The 24,253-nt window shown below is 42.1% G+C and overlaps 1 protein-coding gene across 10 annotated transcripts in view; it reads right to left on the bottom strand.

The window, feature by feature from the left end:
- ntng1a (netrin g1a) overlaps positions 1 to 20,165 on the bottom strand; it is a 190,625-nt gene extending 170,460 nt beyond the window's left edge. For 4 of the 10 annotated variants that reach the window (XM_036124783.1, XM_036124784.1, XM_036124781.1 and 1 more), the window contains exons 1-2: positions 16,257 to 17,023; positions 2,452 to 3,050 (exon numbers count right to left, since the gene is read on the bottom strand). In XM_036124783.1, coding sequence (XP_035980676.1) covers positions 2,452 to 2,700 — 249 coding nt within the window. In that variant the 5' untranslated portion in view covers positions 2,701 to 3,050; positions 16,257 to 17,023. Of the gene's footprint in view, positions 1 to 2,451; positions 3,051 to 16,256; positions 17,025 to 19,770 lie in introns of those variants that run through there. The other 6 variants (XM_021323146.2, XM_036124785.1, XM_012875688.3 and 3 more) reach the window with 3 other exon arrangements.
- Positions 20,166 to 24,253: the final 4,088 nt, after the last annotated feature.

Below are 24,253 nucleotides of genomic sequence, written 5' to 3'. Positions count from 1 at the left end.
GAAGAAGGCACTGAAGTAAGTAAGAGAAGAAGGACGCGAGAGGCAGGAAGAAGGAGGAAAGGAATCCTTCCGTCCTTCCTTCCTTCCTTCTTCGTCCATTCCTGACTTCGCCGGAAGGAGGGGAAGGAAAGGAAGGAAGGAAGGAAGGGACAATTTTTATATATTTTTTTTCTTTCTGATTTACTTTTCCAGACCTGGGAAATACTGAAATGGGTTTCCAAAACTACCCAGACTTGTCCAGACTCTGCCAGAATTCTGTAAAACCCTTCTGGCTCTTGAGGCCAATCAGATGTTGGGCACACAGTCTCAAACAGAGGGTGACAATGAGCTTTCCCCATTCCCTCTCAGCCCCTTTGCCTCCAACCAACCTTGGAGTCACGGGAGTCAGCGTTTTGAGAAGCGCCTCTGAGGTGTCGTGCTGAATAATGTGTCCTATGAATAAAACACATTAGCTACAAAACATGTTGAATTATTCACATTTCAGAGCCTGCATCCCTCCTCCCTGCACAGGAGATATTAGTTCTTCAGTCATCCTATGCTTTGCACAGAGTCCTCTGAGCCTCCGTCTCCCTTATGTGCGCTCCTTCTTGCTTCTCTGATCATTCTTTTGCTGTTTTTTTGTCATCTGTGTTTTGTTAATCCCTCTTTGTTCCTCTATCTTCCCTCTCAGCTGAATTTGCGCTGATGGTGATGGTCTATTTATACGCCTCAAGTTACTACTTTTCCCTGAAACATCTCCCGATTTATCTAAAAGGGCTCTCGAAGCTGTTGAGTAGTGCATTTGTACTGATGGAATCTTTGATGACTTGGTAACACGCTGCGGCCCAAAACGGATTCATCATTTCGGATTAATCTAAAGCGACCAGCTGTTAATTTCGAGAGGAAAAGTACACAGGAGAAGTCAGAGGGGGGTTAGCTAATTAAATACTTGACCTACTATAATTTTCTTTGTTTATTTTAAGGTTTTTAAGGAATTTGTTTTCATTTCAACAGAACTGCATAAAAAAGTCAACAAAAATCTGTGCAGAATGTAACTTATTCACACAATTTATCTTTTTATCAAGATATTGGGTTGATAATGCCATAATGCATCCATAGCTATGGATGTTAAGATTTTGAATCAGAATCAACTTTATTTGCTGTTTGTGGGTACAAATGAGGAATTTGACTTTGGATTCCAATGCTCGCATCGCCTAAAAAAAAGTAAAAACAAACAAGAATAAAAATAATAATAATAATACGCAGACAAGTAACAGTAAGCGGAACAGCAACTATAATATATAAAATAAAATCTATTTTTCAGGGAAAAATGGCAAGAACAGGAGTAGTATGTACCATGAAAGTAATTTTCATCTTTTTCTTTGATGGTTACTGCAAAGGAGAGATTGTGTTGGCTGCTGCACCTCAACTGTTTAGGTAAACAGTTCTGGACGCTGTGCAATAAATGATATGGACAAAGTAACACGCCAAGTCAATAAACCAGGCAAACAAGCCTTTTTGTTGTAAACGTTGTCTGCACATGACTTATTGGAACTGCTCTGAAAAATGTTGACGTTCTCCTTCAACATATTCTATCAAAATAGGGAGTAAACATGCTAGCGTTAGCCTAGCATAACGTAAACAGCTCCATCAGAAAATGTTGCAAATCATGCTAGTTAAACCTGTGTTAAAACAGATAACCCTCTGTAAAAAATGGATGCAACCTCCAGAAAGTCAAAAGTGAGTGAGTTAGGTGATGACATGAATATAATACAAATGTATGGCTTTTAATACAGATGAAATACAATGTATTATTTTACAGTACTTTAAAGTTAGGTTTTCAGGAAGATATGTGACATAGGTTTAGATATCCAACTTGGACTCAATATTGCTGATGAAAAGTCCTGATTGAGGCATCCTTAGTTTTAACTCATTAAGCCAGTCGTGCTTCGAGAGTTTTTTCCACATTAAAATCCACAACCCCGACTGATCATAAATGGTCACGTAGACAAAGATAAACACGGATGACGTTCACGTTTTGCTGGACTACTGTGTTCCCAGACAGGAAGCAAAGTAGGATAGGAAAAAAAAAAGGTTTGTAATAACGGTATGCATGAACAGGGGGACTGGTGCATGTGTTTGTCTTTTCAGCTGGTAAAGTCGTATTTTGCAGTGTTTTCAGCAGCTTCGCCAAAACATCAGATTGTGTTTGCTGTGCATACCGAGACACAGCTCTTCAAACAGCAGAGCATGACGTCAATGGGCACCGGCCTCAATTCCTTCAGCCACAGCCACATATCTGAGTCACACAGGCTTTCAAGAGTGTTTGTCATGGCTGTGGGGGTCAGAAAACGCCAAGTAGATACACAACACTTATGAAGTGGGGGAAAAAAAAAAAAAAAGCTGTCTTTGTCTCCCCTTCCTCCCATCTCTTTTCCTGACGGTAGACGTTTAGTTCCTAAATGTACTCACCAGGGCACAGTATGTCTCTGGAGGGTCTCCACAGGTGATGTTGGGAGGATCCAGGGTAACCTTCAGGAACTGGGTCATGTCGGCTGCTTCCGGTTGGCAGGCCATGTAGTCCCAGGTTAAACCTTCGTCCGAGTACACCTGGGACTTGCAGACGTCATAGTGGCCCCAAGCCGCGGGGTAGTGCTGCATGGCCGCGTGGCACATGCCAGTCCATATCGCCTGGAGGGTCAGTGCAAACTGGAACCTCATGACTGCTCCTCTCTCAGCTCCTTCCGTTGGAGCCGTGCCTCCTTCTTAAGATGTACAAACCAGGGTTTATAGTCTTCTTCTTCCAGGGACTCAAATGGAGTGAGGAGGCATGTCAAACTCCCTTCGGAGGGGGTGGGGGAGGGGGAGCACGGCTTGACTTAGTATTTCTTCAAGTTTCCAGAGAGACAGAAGACTGTGAGGTCACAGGCCCAAAGATAAGAAGACCCGAGGAGGAAGAAGGGGGCTAGATGAGCGGGAGAAAGCCCCTCTGACACGCTGATAACAAAATGAGTGGCAGGTCTCCTCAGCTTCCTTGGCTGTCAATCATGGTCCTCGTCCCGCGTGGCGATCTGGAGAAACAGGAGAAGAGCGAATGTGAGGAAACCTCCCTTATGGGATTTGATTTTGACAGCGAGACAACATTAGCTCAGGCCACAGCATGGGGAGGAAAGGTGTACGTGTGAAAATAAAGTCGGACTGGTGTGAGAAAGAGGCGCAACAGTGGTGTTTGTTGTCCATCAACACACGGGAGAACGGGTAATTGAGGCCATCAGGGTAAACCAGATCCTGCTGCTTTCACACCAAACCTTCATCACACTCAGCGGTATCAAACCTGCAATGTTACAGCTTTCTCCAGCCTCCGCAGCTCTGACAATCCTCTCACTTCAGCACAAATAAACACAATGCCGCATGCGTTTAGAAAAGCCTTTCCACAACGCTTTCCGTAATGTAAAGATTAAAGGCAGTGTGAGCAAAACAACCGAAAGCAATAAAGTTCTACGCCATTAGACTAATATGCCCAATTTACAGAAGTACCCAGACTGTCTATGACAACTGAGCCTGGGTGAATCTGACTTCTACACGAGTCGTTGAAACGCTTTCACAACCTGACTGCATTCCAAGCCCTCAGTGTAGAGTCTCGCAGTTAATGGTGCGTGTCAGAGATAAAACCGAGCCAGGCTGGGGGAAATGTCCTTAGCCCTGCAAGACAGAATTGTGCTGAGGAGCAGGTTTGGGAAAATCTTTCAACTTTGAACATTTCCAGTGTTTAATATACAAAAATGCTCAGGCGCTTATATAATTTACATATGGAATAGGCTCAGAGGCGGCAACAGGCCTGCACCTGTCTGCACAGCCAAATCAGACACATGTATTCAGTGAGGCATGCATCAAGGCAATTGTTCCAAAGAAAAGGTTTCAGAGGTCTTGCACCTCTGATTGTTTAAGGAGTATCTCTCATGGCGTTTCATCGATCAGGTCATATGAAAGCAACCAGCTCTGGGCATGGGCCTAGTTATGGTTAATAAGGTTTTAGCATCTTATGCCTTCAAAACTGCTAATATTTTGACCACAACGTTCCTGCCTTGTAAAGTTCTTTAAAAACTCAGAGAAACCGAACCATAAACTAATAGCATATGCCCCATCCCCCACATATTGCTCCACACTGCCGGTCAGCTAACTAAAAGATGACAATTATGCTTCCCCCTCGCTTCAAGAAAATTAATTTGGGATGTTTGATAACATTTCAAAATGTGAAAAACACAATCAGCCATGGTGTAGAGACTGACGAAGAGCCACCCTCCCCTCTTTTAAAGATACCAGTTTGAAAACCATTGTTAGCAAGCAAAAAATATATATATATATTACAGAAGCAGGCCACTTTCTGCTTCTGTACGTGTTATTTGTGTGTCTGCTCTGTCTCCCAGTCGGTAGCAGCAATCTGTTGTCACACTGAGCAGGAACTTCTGCTGGAAGTTTCTTCCTGCTAAACGGGAGTTGTTCCTCTCCACTGTGGCCACATGCATGCTCAATATGAAAGGCTGCTGCAAAGTCAAAGACTCAATACAGTTGGCAAACTAAATGTGGATGTCATGTAAGGCTAATCAAATTGGATGTATTTAATTTTAATCTGTCTGTATGACTGATTATATATTTGGGCATACAAATTGCATCTGTTTATTTGGTAAAGTACCCGGAGATATGATTTGTTGAGTGTTGCCACTAAATACATTGAACTGAACTGAATTGAATCTTGACCTTCATCAGCTAATTGGATCTTTCATCTGTTCATCCAATGAACACAATACATTTACCTGGGATATATTGCTGTGCACATGTTCCATCTTACAGAATAGAGGCATAATTTATTGAACCACAAATTACCATAGTTAGATTCATTCTCATTCTACACTGCAACAGAGAGAATTTGAGACAATTATTGTTAATTATTGATCAATTTCCTCTCATTAAGCATTTACAAGGTCAGTATTAAATTTTTATTGTTCCAAATTAAAAAAGTCCTAATAAGGCATGGGGCGAGAATATACAGTTGATAAGCTCGCAGAAAATTGTGCATGCAAATCTGAGAGAAATCTGAGCGTGCAGCTGTGTGGCTATGAAGGTATGATGAGTTTTCATATGTTTCACTGGTCCTGACATGCGTATGAACATGTGCCACCCCTTCTGACACACGCTCGTATGCATGGTGGATTTGTCCTCCTTCACTATAGTCTGACAACATATTCTGAGAACCACATTGATTTTCTATTCCTTGTAAAGCTGCTGTGCCAAAGGATTGCTTCTTTTAACCTCCAACAGGGAATACAGAGAATACAAAAAAAATGGATTGTCACAATGAAGGATATTCCCTTGATATTTAAGAGTTCTGCTTATTTACATCCAAAAATACATGACCTGTAGAAAACATTGTGCGTCATGCATTTATTTTACTATTGCCTTCAGATGGCACATAGTAATTATAATTCAAACCTGTGACATTCAATCTCAGTATATATCCACCTCTCCTGTGAAGGTATCAGACCTAAATCCATTTAGGAATTTGTGATATTTCCACGTCAAAGATTTTAAAGCCACGTAACGTTTTCCTCCTACTCACATCACAATTATTCAAATTCGATTAAGAACGTACATTGAAAAAGTATTGCTAAACTCCTAAAGGGGAATTAAACGTTGTTGTAATACATATTATGCAAGTTTTTCAATTATGATTATCTTGCGTGGAAAATATATCAAAATGTTTATTATATTACAGTCGTTCTACTGAGGGCATCACGTTTACTTCTCCAAAATGAAGTGCTGTTTTTGTCTTGATACTGTCCTGTAGTGCTGTGTAGTGAGGTGGGAAGTCGTATATTAAAATGTTGTGGCTGCACTCAATTGCTAAAGGGGTTTAAGTGGTGGATCTGCCCATAAGAAGACCCTCCACATTATATCATACGCTAAGATTTATTTCATACGCAGCAACACATCCATTTATAACTCCCAGCCATGCAAGGCCAAAGCCCTCAGTTTCGTGGCCTTGCTTTTCCCCTTTGTCAGCCTTTGCTTCTCCTAAATGCCATCTTAAAACACAACATTAATAATTCCCTTCCTTTTAATTGGTCTTCTTATGCTCAGTTTTTGGAGCTGACCTTTTAAATGAAGTTATCTGCTGGCCAGATCTGTCAGCAGTGAGCTGCTGTGAGCCGGATAGCCAAGGCCATAGCTGGAGTTATGTGAAGTTCTCCTGTTATGAAACATGGACCTGACTCAGAGCGAATAATAGCCATAGACTGAAGGAAAAGATAAAGGTTTAGTATCTTCTTATTCTAGTTCCGTCACTCGGCTTGTGTCTTAGCCAAACAAGCAGTTTAACTGTTGCCTTCCTTAACCAAGTGTTCCTAATGTAACATCCTGTGTGGGCAGATGGCAAAAATACTGTTAATTCAAACAATAATGATAAAGGATTAGATTCGACTGGCCGTTGCACTTTGTTACCCATCTGTTTTATAATTCCTTTTCATGGAATCATGGTGTGTTGCTTTTTCAGGTCTTTGAGCCTACTTAAGTTGTTAGACAGGTTCTTTTGAATAGTTGTTTTGAATCTAGACGCCTTGCAGCAATGTGTGGCAAGTCAAATTGAACCAAGGTGGGCAAAAAAATAAAAAAAATAAATAAATAAAGTGGTTAATCACTGTTAATTCGTAGGCAGTAGTGGATCATTTTTCACCAGGGACTGGTTTGATTTGGTTAGCTTTTTTATTTAAAAAAAATAATATTTTGAAGCTGCTTTTTTTATTTGCTCATCTTATCTTGTCCTGTTAATGAATTTGTTTGATAATTTAAACTATTTAAATGTGACACGACAGCAAAAACAATAGCAATGTGTAACGGGGAAATGCTTTTTCACAAAACTGTGGCTTATTGCAATTTATGCGAGGCCTAAAACAAACACGACTAAAACCGAAAGAAATTTAGAACAGCTGAATGATCTGAAAAAGCCTGTCGATGGGGTACATGGTGAGATACATAATTTTTGTTTTTGACCACAGTTTGGTCAGAACATGATACAGAAGCAAAGAGAATTAAATGGCAATGCAACATTTTCTTTTGTGTGTGCAGATTTTAGACCTGCTAAAGTAACTGCAGCCTATCAGCCCCAGACATGAAGGAGTGTGATTTAACTTGAAACCCTGTTGCATTTAGTTTCGAGACTGTTATTCTGAAGTTGAGAGGAATACTTCCTGCTTTGTGGCGTAGTATTGACGCTGTCTCCTCAGTGGTGACGAGATGCCCGACGCCACTTCGCTACAGCATTTTGGGTCCAGAGATGGAGTGACAAGCAAGATATGAATCACTGTGAGAACTGTGACTAGCCATACGCAGCACTTGGTATCTGCTTCAGAGCATATGGGCTTGTTAACCATTTTCAGTGCAACATGACAGCGTTTGAACCACTCTAGCTTAACGCCAAAACTACTTGGATTGATCAGACCTGAAATTTCTACACTGAACAGACACTATAACACAGCTCTACGCAAAGAAAACCTCTGTTCTTTTTATGAAAACAACACCCCTGGTCCTGACAATGTTTGCACGCCATGTGAGGCTTAGTTATGCACTCGGATGTGTGTAGTTAGTTTTTGTAGATACTTATTGACTGTCCTCATCAGATTGCATTAATCAGAAAAGTTGCAAAGCACATTGCTATACAACTGCCTTCCATACAGCCACTTCTTACTCTTCTTACGGCTGTTGTGTTATGGGAAACGGGGGCGCTGTATGGAGAGGGAAGTTAGGATAACCACACCTCATGATGTGAGATTGATTTTAGGCTTTTTCAAACATCACTGATGCTGTTGTCCTGCAGCTGCACTTCCATTTTCTTCCTCTAGTTGTTTTTTTTCCCTTCTCTGATCAGCCTTTTCTGTGCATCTCTCAGTTCCTCTTTTTTTTTCCTGACCCGAAAGCCCTCTTCTTCTCCTTCAGCGAGGATTTTATGGTCGGGTTTATCCAGGGCCTGCTGTTGGAGAAGCAGCTGACCTTCATAAGGGGCACAGTTGAGTCCACACAGAAGTCGATGTAGTCTGTGAAGAGCTCGGTTATTTCATCTATGTCCTCCCATCCAGCAGAGCAGGGGTCTGCGGCTTGCAAATCAGCTTGCCATCTGTCTTGATTAAATTGGATTCTGATTTTGGTGAGACTTGAAAGCAACACATTGGAGCCTGAGTCATGTATTGAGTCTTTAGAATTAAAGTCTATGCAAAGTCTTTGTTTTTGTGGCTCACTCTGGTGTTGAGTGCTTTAGATGGTTTATTCATCAATGTACAGCCTATTCTATTAGGGTACTTTGCAAATACAGTAAAAACACACGAGCCTCCTTTGGAATATAACAGGAATTGCATATGGCTAGCATGACTGACAAAGATAATGGTTTGAAAAAATGATGTCTTCCTCAGACGCCTATTGTTGATAAATGTACCACAGAACAAGGAAAGTACTAGGCGACACTTGAAAAGAAACTGATAATTACCCTTTCCACACACACTTTCCCACCAGGCAAAGGTCTGCTTGAGCTACTAAGGGCTTGAAAAAATTATTGCTACATGAATTTTTTCCATTATTAAATTAGACAAAAGGTACAATGATGCATAGTGAAGCAAACATAACATGTAAAGCATGTAAAAAATGGACAGGTGCGTTATCCATACATAGGAGAAGGCATTTGATTTCAATCGGATGGTACAACAGCCATCGTTCTAATGAATAGCCAAGGTCAGCGGGAAAGCCTCGGCTGCATACTGAAACGCAGAGTGCAAAGTTACAAAGGCACAATAGGGAACACATCTATTGATGTGACTGGAAACAAGAAGTTAGTCAGAAGAACTTTGAAAAGATACGAGATGTAAGATAAGATTAAAAAAAGTTCCTTCAAATAACCTCAAATTGCCTCTTATTGCATAAGTCCTGCTCAAATGAAATGAAAGAATTTCAGCGCATTTATTCTCGCTCAAAAGAAAAGTCCGTCACATGAATCACAATGAGCGTTCTGCGCGGCCTTCACCGGGAGCTGGGATTAAATTTAGCACAAGATGACAATGTAAAACCAGTCCAAAAGGAGGGGGGAAAAAAAAAATGTAAGTGTAAGTATTATAAGTCAGAGGACAGAAGGAGGGGAAAAAAAGAGGTTAAGGTGGGGAGAAGAAATGAAGCACCTTAAATGTAAAATGTAAGAATGTCAATGGGGGAGATGTCAGCAGGTGAGGAAGCAGCCAATTATCCAGAGGAACTCTTGGCACAGAGCTCCCTGTTCCCATTAAGAGACATAATATTACTGTGGTAAGAAGGAGACTAAAGAAATGACCGGACCCTGCGTGTGTCTGTGCGCGCGCGTTAGGGTGTGCACGCGTGCTCCTCACGTGCAACCTCTGGATGAAAAACAGTTCGAGTCGCGGGTAACGAGACAACAAGCGTTAGCGAAGACTTCGATAACAAGCAGCGCAGCCACAAAAGCTGGGCTGTAACTACTGCACCATCCTGGCCACAGCAGCCCCCTTCCCTCATTACTCCCCTGCTTATAACCCTCTGTCGCCCTGAGGAGACGAGGTGAGGGAGAAAAAAAAAAAAAAAAGAAGAGCAGATGGTTGAAGTGTGGACGTGCATTTTAAGTGAGAAAAAAGGGTTTATTTTATGCCAGGCCTCTTCCTCGGACCATCGATCAAGGACTTGGGACATCACAGGAGGCGAAAAACGGAGGAAGATGGGAATTCTTCCAAGCACAAAACATATATGGCAGAAAAATGTTCCTCTAAAGCTTGAAAAATATGTGTTTCTTGCCACTTACATTGAATAACTATGCCCATAGGGTACAGTATGTCATCTCTTCGGGTCCTGAATGCATATTAATTTGAACTTTCTATCTTGAAATATTGGGAAAAACTAACATTTAAAAAGATGAATAGAAATCCGTAAGAGAAGATGGTTTCTGCTTTTGATGAATGTACTACGAACCACTGGATGAAGACAGAAATATTTCAGTGGTGCAGTCGTTGGCGATGTAAAATATCAAAGATGTTGTTAAGAATATTGGTGAAAATAATATTTATATGGTGCTATTTCACAAATGAGTATAGGTCTTTTATATATATTTAATGCCAAACTCTAATTTCTCTAAATAAAATTACAAAACAATAAAAAAACAAGGATTTATTTTGCAAAGAAATTCTAGAAACAAGTTGGTTAAAAACCGTGAGTTTTCTAGAGCAAATATTTAGAAAGGAAATTTATTTTGTCTTTTGGACAAAATGTCTTTATTGCCGTTTCCCTGTTAAAATAAAACGATAAACAAGGTTTTGCGTTTGATCCATCTTTTCATCTTTTGGACAAAAAAAAGAAAAAGAATCAATTGCACTGTGACATCCAGTTTGATTGAAACGCAGTTAAGAGGCTCCACCGTTTGTCAACATGAAGTCGAGCGTTACGAGCGGAGCCTCGGAGGGCTCACCGCAGTGAGCAGACCCCTGCAAAGCCTCAAAACTAAGAGAGGCCACCTGCGTCGCGCGCAAACATCCAGCCGTGAACCCAAGAAACCTTCCAACAAAGTTCTATGAGACGCTGAAACAGGAAAACTAACCTTTATTTGAGTAATGTGAGGAAGAAAGCGCGGTGCCAATAATAAAAGGGAGAGGCTCACGGCTCAGGGCACATCTCGTCTCTTTCAAGCGTTATGGGGCCTCTGGTACGGCTCCGCCATGTTTCTCTGCCGGAGCGAAGGGCAGGTTCACATTGACTGGGAGTTTTGATCGACATGCAAGCAACAGGATTAGGGTGGATAAGCTTACATTTTTCCAATCTGAAGCTAAAATACTGGTTCCAGTGCTAAGTGCTTATGCTCCAAAACCACACAACATTTTCAGACCACCCCGGGGCCTATTGTTTCTGATATTCAGGTAAAATCATAATTCGGCTCGGTTTGTTTTCACTGTAAAGGCAATCATGGTGTCAGCGAGGGAATGCCTGACGGACTCAAGCCTTACAAATTACAGAAGAAAAAAAACATATTTTTGCACGCACACAGGCCCTCTTAACGCTTCTATACCAAAGGTAGTCATACATGGAGCTCACAGTCACAGCCTGTCTGTGACTAGGGACTGGAGGTATCAGGCAGCCAGCGCTGCAACATGCATCTTTTTTTTTTCTTATATTTAAACCCATGAATGTTTTAGAGGCCCAGGTGGAGCTGAGTTGGGGTTGTCGGGCTGGTGAGGCCACCGTTCGCCCCGACAGCCAGACTCAGCATCAGTCTGCCCCGCCTGCCTCCGGGGCCGAGCTACCCCTGGCGTCTCCTTTCATTTCATCCCTGAGGCCAGTGGAGCATGACCGAGCGATTTCCCGAATCATGAGAGTTGCTCTTTTCTACGAGAGAAACTAGCAAGCATCCTTTATTTACCGCCTCATGCTCTCTCTCTCTCTCTTTTTTTTTTCTTTTTATCAATTAAACATTCAACTTTTCTTTTCATGACCGCTTCGTTTCCAGCCTCTGGTTCCAGTTTTTGCCTACATTGATTGTTTGGCTTTATGGCCGACCAGCTGGGCTCTGGCCGCGTGTCACCGACTGTTAAGGCTGCTCTTCAGTTGCTCTCTAAATAAAAGGTCGCTTTATCTCTTTCATAAAAGTGAACTGTGAACGGAGAGCCTCCATCAGATCATCTCTGGCGGCCCAGAGGAAGCGGCGCCCACCTGCCGCATTACTTCCCAATAAATCCCTGAGCTGTGAAAGCTGCCGGCTTCGACTTTTTAAAAGGAGCGTGTTTGAGTCGGAGTTGCGGCGGATTAATTACACGGCTATCGCCCGCATCGCGGCTATTTTTGCCCCTTTCGCTTTTAATTTCACACGTTTTTATGCGCTTTCAAGGGCAATCTCTGAACTTGTTTCTGTCCTGTCTCTTCCCACTTTCATCTTCTCCTAGTCCACCTGTTTCATATTCCCCACCAGCGTTTCACTAAAAGAGCAACAAGAGCACCGGGTGGGGGGGAGGAGGGGGAGCAGAGGGGAGGGAGACAGGAGGGCAGACAGTCAGAAACAGATGAAAGCTAGATAAAGATAGAAGCTGCTTGGCCAGCTCTCTTTGCCTTGCTCACCAGATTCCTCTGACTGTCTTTCCAGAATCCCTAATCTTGCCTGTTAACAACTTGCCAATGGGGCTTCTCGGCGGCCTTGTGAGGAAATGTACGGGTCGGCAATCCGGAGGGATGCCTGGAACACATATAACGCTTCCCTGGGGTTTGTCCCTGAGCTGGCTCATTGTTCAGCGTTCTCCCCCACTTCTGGAAATGACGCCGCCTTCAGTCGGCAGGTGTGTGAGATTTTAATGATGGAGACAGGTTTGGTTGAAAGGTGGCTGGCAAAGGAGCCGGATCAAGGAAGGATGGACTAAATAGAAAGACGTCAGGACAGTGAGTTTGTCCTCCAGGGTTCCTGCGTGTTTTTTCCCCCCCAAGTCAAAATTCCCAGACCATTGCAGACTCAGATTTCAAGAGTTCTTTGTCCCTTTTAGCTAATTTTCAAAGCATAAATACAAATATTCAGCGTATACGGTATTAATGGCAGGGGATTCCTCAGTTAGAATCTGAGACTGCATGGATAGATGGATGGATGGATGGATGGATGGATGGATGGATGGATGGATGGATGGATGGATGGATGGATGGATGGATGGATGGATGGATGGACAAAATCTGTAAATACTAATATTTTTCATACTCTATTTTCTTTTTCCCATGTTTATCCACAGCTGGAAAATACTTAAAATCAAATGCAATACTCTCCCAACCTGCTTGGGAACTGCTGGGTTGTAAAACGAGCCGTCAGGATCTGGCTTAGCAATTTTTTATCACCCATAAAAGATGGTGGAAATCTGAGCCTGCACAAGTTTCTCACTTTGAACTTCAATATTTTAGAGCTCTAATTCCATCTTCTTGGTCAAAAAAAAAAAAAAAAAAAAAAAAAAAAGCCACAGCCTAAAGCCCCCAGGAGATGTCTGCATGAATCAGCCTCCCCTCAGACAACTCGGGCCTCTGAAGGCACTGGAGTCCTTGACTGCTGAAGTCGTGCCTGCTCAACTCGATTTCACCAGCTGTATCCGCCACGGCCCTCTTGTCACTCCCCCTTCCCAGCTCCTTCCACCGCCGCCCTGTGCGCACTCTGCGTCTGCGAGGGCAGCACTTCTGACAGGGTGACTGCGGCTCCACTGCCCTGAGTCGAGCCGAATACCCCCGGGGGACCCAGTTACTCAAGCCCCTGCCCACACAGCAGCCCTCGCACGGGGGGAGTAGGGGGGCAGGGGGGCAATGAGATAGCAAGGCGGGATCTACCCCTCCCTCGACTACCACCCCCCTGACTAGCCACCGAGCATGCCTCTCTGCGCGACACAGGAACATCTTATGCATTATTAAAAGACACTTTTCCTAAAAGGCTGCCGGCACATTATTCTGCACCCACAGTGACATATCTGGAGTCTGAAAATGTCCGCGCACTGGCCCTCAAGGATGTGATCACCCAGGTAGCTCCCACAAGCTGGCAGCATTTTGAGAAGACAAGCCGCAGGATTTAAAGCGACACGTGTTTTACCTGTCATTACTCTAAAACAGAGCGCAGCAACACATAAAAAGCTGCAATTAGTGCCTTAAGTGAATATACTGAGTCTTAGCCGAGCTGTTTATGCGGTTCTTCCTGGACACTGATAAGCCGATCAATACAGTCGGGGAATGAATTTGGGGTTTTACTCCTTATTTTAGGTATAAATTGTGCAAATCTGAAATCTGAACAACAACAAAATAAATGAGTTAAGTTAAAACAAATCATTGAAAAAATTTACACTTACGAAGGTCATTACATTTTATGATTAAATCTGTGATTAATTCTATGATTACTGATTTTGCTTATCTGTGGTAAAAAGGAACAAACAAATGCAAATAATTTGTTTTTGATTGGTGACATACAAGGTAACTTTAAATAGTAATACATGTTTCAATCTAGTCCAAAAAGTGGGCATGTAACCGTTTCCCCTGACAACCACAGCTAAGATATGCTGTGATTGGCCAGCGACTGCCTCAGGTTTCACATGCTTAGCTTGCTAGCATGTCTCACCGTAGCGTGAGCACAGAACTAGCTGAGGCTGGATTCAAACTTCAATTCTTGCAGCAACACAAGCTAAACACTTGACTTCAGCATGATATTTTAATTCGGAATGTGTCCCATATACATTCACAGTAAAAAAAAAAAATAACTCTGGAGAATAATAAAGATAAGCTATTAAAAGTATCTAAGTTAAAAAGTAACAAGAAACAAACAAAAGTTTTAGAATCTGACTGCAAATGTTGGTCAGTCATAGCTGTCGTCATTCGTTTTGTTCTGTGTCCAACACAAAACAGCAAGGGTGACATGTTTATACACTTGGGATTTCTTTTATCATTGGAGTACCAATGTAATCGAGGTAAAATCTATTTTCAAAAGGAGAAAACAAATACGCAAAACTCGTTTTTATATGGTGGTACGTCAGTTACATGTGCTGGACTCTTTCTCCCTCCAGTTTCGGCTTTACCCTCAGCACCCCGAGCAAGAATGTTTTTATGACAGCGGAAGGAACATCCTTAAAAAAATAATAGATGATCATCCGACTCAAGGCTGAAATAAAAGGAATTCATTAACAGCTTCTGCTGAGTTCAATGTCTGCCTGAGGTCAGGCAATAAAACCAAGCATATTTGACGTAACTCATTTCTAAAGAGGCCCGAAGCGTTGCATGTGACCAAAACAAAACAAGTTATATCAGGCTGTTCTTGTGACACATTGGAGATAAGATGCAAAGAGGCTTGACGGAAATAACCATGTGGTTGCAGGTTCCACAAGGGGGCGCAACCTCGAATGTTCAGAGGAAGTGCACTTAAGGATTTAAAACGTAGTCCCATCTCTATGTCTAACTTAACAATCTGTTCAGTGATGGTGGAGAAAGGAACCAAGAAACTTCAGTTCCCTTTATCATGAGGGAACCTAAATGCTGTGGCTGTAATTCAATTGCTTTTATTAAGATATTAATGGCAAATTTGCTTCAAAGTTTCTTTTTTGAAGTGCAGAACAACAGCTGTAATCAGTTTTCAACATGAAGTAGAAAAAAAAATGTTTTTATACAAATATGTTAATAATGTTATTAGGTAATATGTAATATCTTTCAAAATTCCTTTTTAGTGTTTAGTGTATCAGTTTTTACCGGAAACTTTAAACCTCCAATTCTGGCTTAACCCTGAACACCAGAAGCTGTCATTTTATGATAATAGTCAAGGGAATGTTTTTTTGTACAAGGCTGAATCCACATAAAGCTGTTTTTATTATGGCGGCCTTGATATATGTCAATAAGTATTACAACTTTCAATTTGATTTAGTAAAAAGCGATGTGTCCACAGGCTCCACAAGGGGGCGCCTCATTAAATGTCCCGAGGAAATGCTCCATTTCTCTTTCTAATAATGCGTTCATTAAGGAGAAATTAGGTAAAAAAATACTTGTAATGTTAACATGGCAGTACGTTTGTGATGTAGTCTGAGTTTAAAAAAAAGATTTTCAAATGTTAATATATTCAATGGCTAAAATTTAATTATCTCCACAATTCCTTTTTAAAGTGAAGCCAATGAACAGCAGATGGATTTTTAACGTTAATTTGACACTTTCACCCACCAGTTTTATCTTCACCCTACCTGAAGCAAGCACCTTTATGATAACAGTGGAAGGCATGCCTCTTTAAAAAGTAATAGTTATTATCCCATTCAAGGCCGAAAAAGAAAGAAAAGAAAGAAAAAAAACGGGTATGCATTTCACAGCTTCTGTGGAGGTCAATATCTGCCTGAGGTCTTATTCATTTGGACTTCACAGCAAAAATCAGCACTAAAACTAAGCATATTTGGCTTGATTCGTTTTTAAGCAGTGGGCAAGCTGTTCTTCTAATTACGCATTAGCCAAGAAGCTTGTTAGAAATGCGATTGTGGACAGAAGAAATAGCGATGTGGTCACAGCTTCCACAAGGGGGCGCGTCCTAAAATGTCCCAGGGAAGCGTTCGAGTTCCAAATTTACTCCCATCTTTACGAGTATTTGTCCCCTAAATATTCTGCTCATTGGTGGAGGGACGAATGCAGCCAAACCTAAGCAGATCAACTTCCCATCACTCCACCTCCGTGATATTTCAATAATTCCGAGCACAAACTTCATGAACAAAGGGAGAACTTACATTTCTCGCGTCCCCGGGTTTGTGTCCTTTCTATAGAGCAGCTCAACAAGTTCAGAGCAGCGGCAATGAGCAATGAGAGAAGAACGAAGCTCTTCTCTTTAAGGTGCGCTCCTCGGCGGGAATGTGATGAGTGCGCACGTCGGTCTCCGAGGAATCGCTGCGCGCAACATCCCCAGCTCACTCTTTTCGTCTCAGTCTTTTTTTTTTCTCCTGCTACTTCAAAATAAATGAGCGATCACAGTCCCGAGGGCTCGGTCAGCAGCGCGCCTTGTTGTGGAGACGGAGGGATTTCTGGACGAGAGCTGCAGGTGCCAAAGTGTCCATCATCCTCTCTCTCCCAAGTGGCGCTCCATCACAGCGTCAGTGGGGGGAAAAAAAGAATTAAAGAAATCCCACTACTGTGGGAAAAACTTTGCCCTGCCGCTGTGAAATCCACCTATTTTCATCCTACGAATAGGTTTCAGCCACTCAACTGGGAGGGACATGGATCCCGCCAGTTAGTCTCGGCTGCTGAGGAGATTCGCATCTTCTCCCGGTCGCGTCTCCGTGGCACACCGAGCGCCCAGATAATGCGCTCCCGGGCTCACGCTCAGCGCATTCAGCTTTTTTTCCTTCTCGTTCACACACACACGCACGCACACGCACACACCTATATGGGTGTTTCTCCCCCCACCTCCTCCAGCTCGTCTTCAAATTGCAGCCACCATCGAGCCGCTCACATTCAGCACCAGCACCACCATCCTCTGTCGGGACCGCGTTGAAACTCTGAAGGGAGGAGTTGAACCTCTTTTAGTTGAGTTCACAAGACGCGGTAAATGTCCCATGCGCGATCCAGCAGCCTCACGGGGAATTATTCTGCCTCCAGAAAAAAAATAGCAGTAGCTGTCCTCATAATTAGAACAAAAATATAGTAACATAGTGATGGGATGAGTGAAACATTTGTATGAACCACATTGATAAACCAAAGCCTAAAAGGCATTGCTAATTTTTGTAGAGTTTGCAACTGTTTGTGTTTTTCTGAGGGGGAAAAGTACAAAAGAAAAAGACAGGCAGAGATCTGCCAATCATTTGGCCAGCACTTGGATTTTACCTTGTTCTGTTCCAATCGCTGATGGGAAGTTTGAATACAGATTCCAAAAATGCATTAAGTGTCCCCTCAGTTTTAAGCATAGAAACACGCACCTCTAACCCATTAGTCACTGAAAAGTGACTTAACTGGAAAATGTTGAATTGGCCAAGCTATGGAGCCTGCTCTCATTACAGAATGCTGTAGCTAAGCATTTAAAGGGAAAGTTAAGTGGAAGGACAACATGTGTTTTAGAAAGCACAAACAACAGGGAAAAGGGAACAGCCATGGAAAAAACATACAATTTGGCATCACAAAATGCTTTGCTCACCGTGAGCATTTTTTATTTTCACAATGGTTTAATATATCCCTCTGTTATAATGCTATGAAACGTATGAGTTTAGCTTTTTTTTATTGAGACAAATGAACTTTCCAATACATTTGAAATTTACTGAGATTTCCCTGTGAGGTAGGAGAGGACAAAGTTTATGAATTTTTAGTTACCTATTTATATGAATATGTTGTCTTTTTTGTCCTTTATATTGTCCCTTTTCGATTGTCTATCACTCCTAGCCCCGCCCTCAAATTAGACCAAAATCCTACATTTTTCACATATGCAAAATTTTACATAGGACTAGTCAAAGACGTTCCAACAGATCCCATTAAACTTTTTTTTCCCCTCAAAATAGGTATTTAAAAATGTGAACTTCCCACGTTTTGTTTGTTGTTTTTCTCATTTGATTATGTGATGACATGAAGAGTTCGTGTTGTCATGTTCCCCATGATGGCAATGAAAGGAAAATTACAATAACGTGAAAAACATATTTTACATCTGGGTAAATTTCAGCGTTCTAACTTTTTATTTGAGCCGCAGTGTCTTCTATGTAACATTTTCCCAAATACTTAATTCTACATGTGCTTCAGATCCTTCATAGGTTAATATGTGGCGTAATTTCAACACATGAAACATGTGAAAAGAAAACATGGGAGAACCCCCCACATGTGGGTTATTTCCCCAAGTCCTTTGCGTTATAACAGCATATAACTTCTACATCAGAAACATATGGGAACATGTTCCACCTGTGGAGGTTTTTTTTTATTTAGATTTGAATTCTTTTTACATGTGGTTCACATATATGATGTAAGTTCCACAGTCCGTACATGTTTGACATGTAGACACATTTTCCACATGTACATGGTTTTCTTAAATGTGTTACAAATGTTACTACTTTATATGATCCCTACATGTGAAACAAATGCCGAGAAACAGTCCACATGTGGATTCACATAATGTATTCACACTGATTTCCCATGGGGATTTCTGTTTCACAAATTATGCCGTCTAAATGTTCCAAAATGGTTTCCCCGGGAGCCATACGTGGGTTTTATGCATTTTCCATAATTCACATGTGATTTTACCATGTGACTTTTTCACATGCAGTTAATCACATTCACGTGTAATCATGACATCATCTATGTTTCTGCACATGTTTAAATTAGTTTCTTTCTGTAAAGTCCACGTCACTAAATCACTAAACAAATAACCATCTTAAGGGGGATCAGGGTTTAAAAATGTTCCACCATAGCAGCATACCTAAATGTAACTCCTGAAATTACACACACCATCTTTGGTTTTGATGTGGCGACTGCATAAAAACGTTCCGGATGCGCCCCCCTCCAGACTGACGCGTCATGCCTTGGAGTTCATCTCAATTAAACTCATTCCCTTCTTCTTAGATCAGATGATGCAGCTCTCTCCACACAGTCGCACATTAACTGATTATCACAAAAAGTGAGGGGGCAGTGCCAACACTACTCGGGGTCATGACACTTGGCGCACGGGTTACAGCTCGACAACTCTCCTACACGGCTCGGTGTGTCGGAGGTCCCCAGTCTCTGTTAAATGCAGGTCAAGAGACACGCAGACCTCTCACCTGCGCAGGGCTCACTGGAATCAAAGACATTAGCGCAAGACAGAAAAGTGTATTAAATTCATAGGAAAGCTCCTGATAACGGTCAGAGTAGACCGATCCTTGTGCGCACAGATTCCACTCCTATGCGCCCTTAAAATAAATCTCCAAAGGTGAGCTATGCGAAATAAATAGGCTAAATAAATAATCAAAACGTGTTTCCCCAAAATGACGCGTCTTCTAACTCCACTGTCAAGACCGCAACTGATTTCTTACTCAAACAGCCGGTGATGATTGTTTTGATTCTGAGCACTAGGATGCGACCTCCGAAACAAATCCCACAAACACATAAGGCGCAAAGTCAAACAGATAGCCCTTGGTCTTAAAACGCACTTCGTCTAATCACGACGCACAATTTTTTTTGGCCACCTACTCGGCGTGCGTCACAGCTTCAAAAACTTTACGCGCCCCAGCCGTCTGCTCTGGGATTAACAACATAATCATAGTAAGAATAAATTGGGTCGTTTGAATCTCCCACCTTGGCTTTTTTTTTTCAGTGCTTCTCTCCGTCTGGATCAGTCCCGTCGTGTGGTCGGTTGCAGCCCAGTAAATCCGCTTTAAAACGGGACATGTTTGCGCGGCGAGGCGCGTCGAAAGCGGGGGGCTTGTGTCCGTCGCTTCCGAGGAATTGCAGAGAACTCCCCGGCGCCTGCAGGCGGAACGCACAGGTGTAGAAAATCCTATACAGCGCAATGCCTCTTTTTTAACATGATGGGGGGAAAAATTAAGCTGGTTAAGAGTCCGGGTGGTTTCCTTGAAAGCGCCTCAGACACAGCAGAGTGACCAGACTCGCTGCTCTCAGACACAATGAGGCGCTAAGGCTTTGACAATTGACTTTCACCTGAAGTCTAATTCGTCGGTGGAAGCCCGTCCTCGGCAGTTCAGTGCAACCACAAACACGAGCATTGAAGTTAGAGCTAATTATGAAGGAGTTTGGTGGCGTTTCATGACACTCATTGTCGTTTTAATATCCGCTCACATTAAAAAAGCCCGAAGCGGCGGTGGAACCCCGACGCAGGTTATTTCAAAGGGCTTTAAGATGAAGGTTTGGTCAGGTTTGATCACATTATAGACTCAGACTTCTAAACCGGTGGGGGTTAGAATAAATTAATTTAAGATCGAGACCTTTACTGAACCAGATTATGCAATGTTGTGCCAAAAGTATTCACACCTCTGAAGGGTTTTCGCATTTTGTCAAGTTATCAACTCAAACATCTGAGTGTTCTTTTAGAGGTGTTATGTGGTTGACCAAAATCATTCTGAAGAGGAAAGAAAGGGATATGTGTTTTTCAATTTATTTTTATTATTATTATTTTTTTATTATTATTATTATTATTTTTTTTTTTTTTTACAAATATTTAGAATAGTGTACCATGTGTTGTTGACCACCCTTAATGTAATACCCTTAAGCTCATGCAGCCAATTTCCTTGAGAAGTCACCAGAGTCCACCTGTGAGCAATTCAACATAATTCATAAATTATGTTTCAGCAATAATTTTCCTCACCATAAATCCATCTTTTCTAGGAAGGCGTCAGAGGTTTGTTGGAGACTAACAGTGAAGGCCTACAATACAGACAGGCTCAAACAAAGTTGTATTGATGTTTGGGGTTACTTGTGAAACCACGTCCCCAGCTTTGAGCGTTGCACGGAGCTCTGTTCAAGTCATCATATAACGATGGAGATTGCACAACTGAAAAGCTTTAAAGACACAGCTGTCCGCCTGAACTAAACTTGCAAGGAAAATATGAATCAGAGAAGCAGCCAAGAAGTCCACAATCAGTCTGAAGGAGACACAGATCCAGAGCTCTGGTGAGAGAGTCTTTTGACGGTACGTTGGTGGTGCACTCAACAAATCTGGAGTTTATGGAGCTGCAGGAAGAAAGCCATTGCTGACAGAAGTCCTGCTCATGTTAGCCGCAAGCCTTTTAGGGGGACGCAACCAACGTGGAAGACGGAGCTCTGGTCAGATGAGACCAAATTAGAATTTTTTTGAGTTATGTTTTGACAACAAAATCTGGACATCACTCTGAACACACCATTCCCACAATAGAGTAGCTGAGAAGAAGGCTGGACCTAAATACATAGAAAAACCTTTAAGAATCTGGGTTGGAGCTTCATCTTCTGGCAGGCAAACGTTCCTACACTACAATGGAACGGTTTGATCAAAGTATGTTCATCTGTTAGGATGGCCTAGTCAAAGTCCAAACCTAGGGCCAATTAAGATCACATGGCAAGACTTTCAATGTGATGTTCACAGATGTTCTCAGTATAATCTTGTTGAGCTTGAGATCATTTGCAAAGAACAATGGGTAAAATGTCCAGTCTGGTAGAGACACACACCGAGCGACTTTTCATTGTAAGTGCAGAGAAAGCTGTTGCTACAAAGTACTAAACAAGCGGGTCTGAAAACACATGCATGTCACACTGCTTAGGTTTTTACATGAAAATTGAAAACCATGTAACTTTTCCAGTTTTAAACAACGTATTTCTTTCTGTTAATGTGTCACACAGTCCCAATGAAATTAATGGTTTTAATGATGAAAAGGTGTGAGGGTTCTTTTTTGAGGCATTATAGTCAAATATGTCTAAATTAACAAATTATTGTCCAATAAAGCTGCTACTTTATGGGTACAAAATTAAATGTGTGAATCTGATCAATAATTGCCAAAACTAAGCTGTAGCTTTAAGAAAACTTTTTTTTTCTTTTTTTTTTTTAGATAAGCAACTTTTGTAAAACTTTTGCCGATTTTTGATGAGGTGAAGACTTAAGCGACACTTAGCGTGGTTGTAGGAAGCTATTTTACTTGCAGACCAACGCGTTTTGGCCTGTGGCCTTCATCGGGGTCATTTCTCATGTGTGCCCCCTCTTATTTTAGAGATATGCTTTTAAAGCAGCATGCGTGTCAAAAAAAATAGAGAGCTAGAAACAGAAGGGATTTAATGTCCCAAATCAGAGACCAAAGCACACCCATGACGTCTCATGTGTTTTATGGCAGAGTTCAAACGGTGCCTAATTCATCATCAGTGCTTCCTCTGTGATAGTGGGGAGGCTGAGGAAAAAAGAGTGCAGACATCCTCTTCCGGGGAGACGGCTCCTCAAACGGCTGCCTCTCTCGTGCTCGCCTCTCGGAGCCCCAAGGGCAGCTTCGCCTGGCATAAACCTCTTTTTCAAACTCGCACAGCGACAAGAAAAGGGGAGAGTGCCACACGAGGCTAACCAAAGAGCTCATTTAATCCTCCTTTTATTGACTCGACACAATGAGACACCATGCGAAACGTTTGCTCACAATACGGTTCTGAAGCGCGTCGCTAGACTGTTCGGCTCTTTTCTGCCGCGTGCCCCTCCAGACACTCAGAGCTCGTGGTCTGCGTGGGGATCGTCAGAATATAGTTGAGCACGAATAGCAGGCTCAAGCATCTAAACACCAATTACCTCACATGTTAATGTGTGAAGGAGGGAGGGTGTTATATGAGATGTCCTGGAGGTCACCCGACGAGAATGTCTGAATGTGGGGAAGGATTTCTATTCACGAGCCGGCGACAGATGTGCCTAGAAATCCATCAGCGAGTTCGGTCGATGGCTCTTAGATTGACAGACCCCTTATCCAGGTTCCGTTTTCCAGTATCTCACTTCCCCTCCTTTGTATTATTTACTAGTTTTTTTTTATTTTTCTCTGTAATAACCTAATGGTTATTAGAAGATTGATGGGCTGAGCTGTTTATTTTTTTTTCTTCAAATCTCTTTCTCCCGGAAACGAGGAGGAGAGGTATTGGATTTTTGCCATTGTTCAATGGAGGGTAATGTTGCCTTTATCCGGGAGAAAGTGTTTGTTAACCGGTGAAGCGGAAGAAAAAGAAGAGGTTGGGGCAGGTCTAAAAAAAAAAAATAAATCCTGCTGAGTTCCTTGAAAAAGATGTTTCAAATTCACACAATGTAGAGTTAAAGGTAAACCCTGGTGGAACTACCAAAACCATCACAAGAGAAGTATATTTATTTAATAAGATTGCTTTTGTTAATGTGCACAGTTATGGAAAATCAAGTATTTGTGAAATCGACACAAACCATAGTTGTGCAGGTGGAATCGCTGCATAAGTGAGAGGCACCTATCTACTCTGGATCAAACTTTATGGATCACCATCTTTCAATAACCAGACAGAAATTACATTTCTATCCGATTTACAATTCACCCCACCCCTCATTGTCTTCATATATTTACTTTTTGTGATCTGGTCCATGTGTTTTCTCTGCTTTGTAGGGTTTAAATTAAACCTCTAGCTCCGAAAAAGCAGCTAATGACATGTTTGAATGACATTTTATGATTCTGTCAGCAAACCCAGTCGCTTTCAGAGCCAACGGCCATATGTTTGTGCTTTTAAAATCATAATGGTAAGTTTAGCAATTAAAACGTAATAGCTTAGGTTTAAGCATTACAATGTACTGGTTTGGGTTTAGACCTTAAAGGTATACTATGCAACCGGCGTTGATTTTCCAGCGAGGCTCCCCCCAGAGGGCGAAAGTAAAAGTGCACTGTCGTAAATATGCTCAGCTGTTCTACTGGTTTCTCCGTCAAGCCAGGCGCGGTTGTTTTAAGCTTAGCAGACAGGCGAACGCAACGAATCACCATGTCTACTAACATTGTGAAAGTATGAACATGCACAGAGAGAGAGAGAGACCATTCCAATGCAGTGTTTCTCCTAGGAATTTACTTGCAGGATGAGCGGAGCGGGGGGCCACCGGCAGAGAGGGGGGGAGACAAGCTTTGCAACCGGCAGAGTGGGGGAGACAAGCTTTGCGCGCATATGGAGTTAGTTTATTTTTATTTTTTTTTTTTTTTTTTGGAATGTTGGCCAGGCGGTAGCGTGAGGGAAACCCTACAATGTTACTTAAAATCGCATCAGCAGAAATGCGAGGTCCGCGTCAGCCTTGCAGCCTTCTTTTTCTTTTAGTTCTCGCCATTCT

Source organism: Fundulus heteroclitus, chromosome 21, assembly GCF_011125445.2.
Source record: "Fundulus heteroclitus isolate FHET01 chromosome 21, MU-UCD_Fhet_4.1, whole genome shotgun sequence".
NCBI lineage: Eukaryota > Metazoa > Chordata > Actinopteri > Cyprinodontiformes > Fundulidae > Fundulus > Fundulus heteroclitus.
Note: the sequence above shows the minus strand (reverse complement) of the source record. Positions and strands in the feature narration are given on the sequence as shown.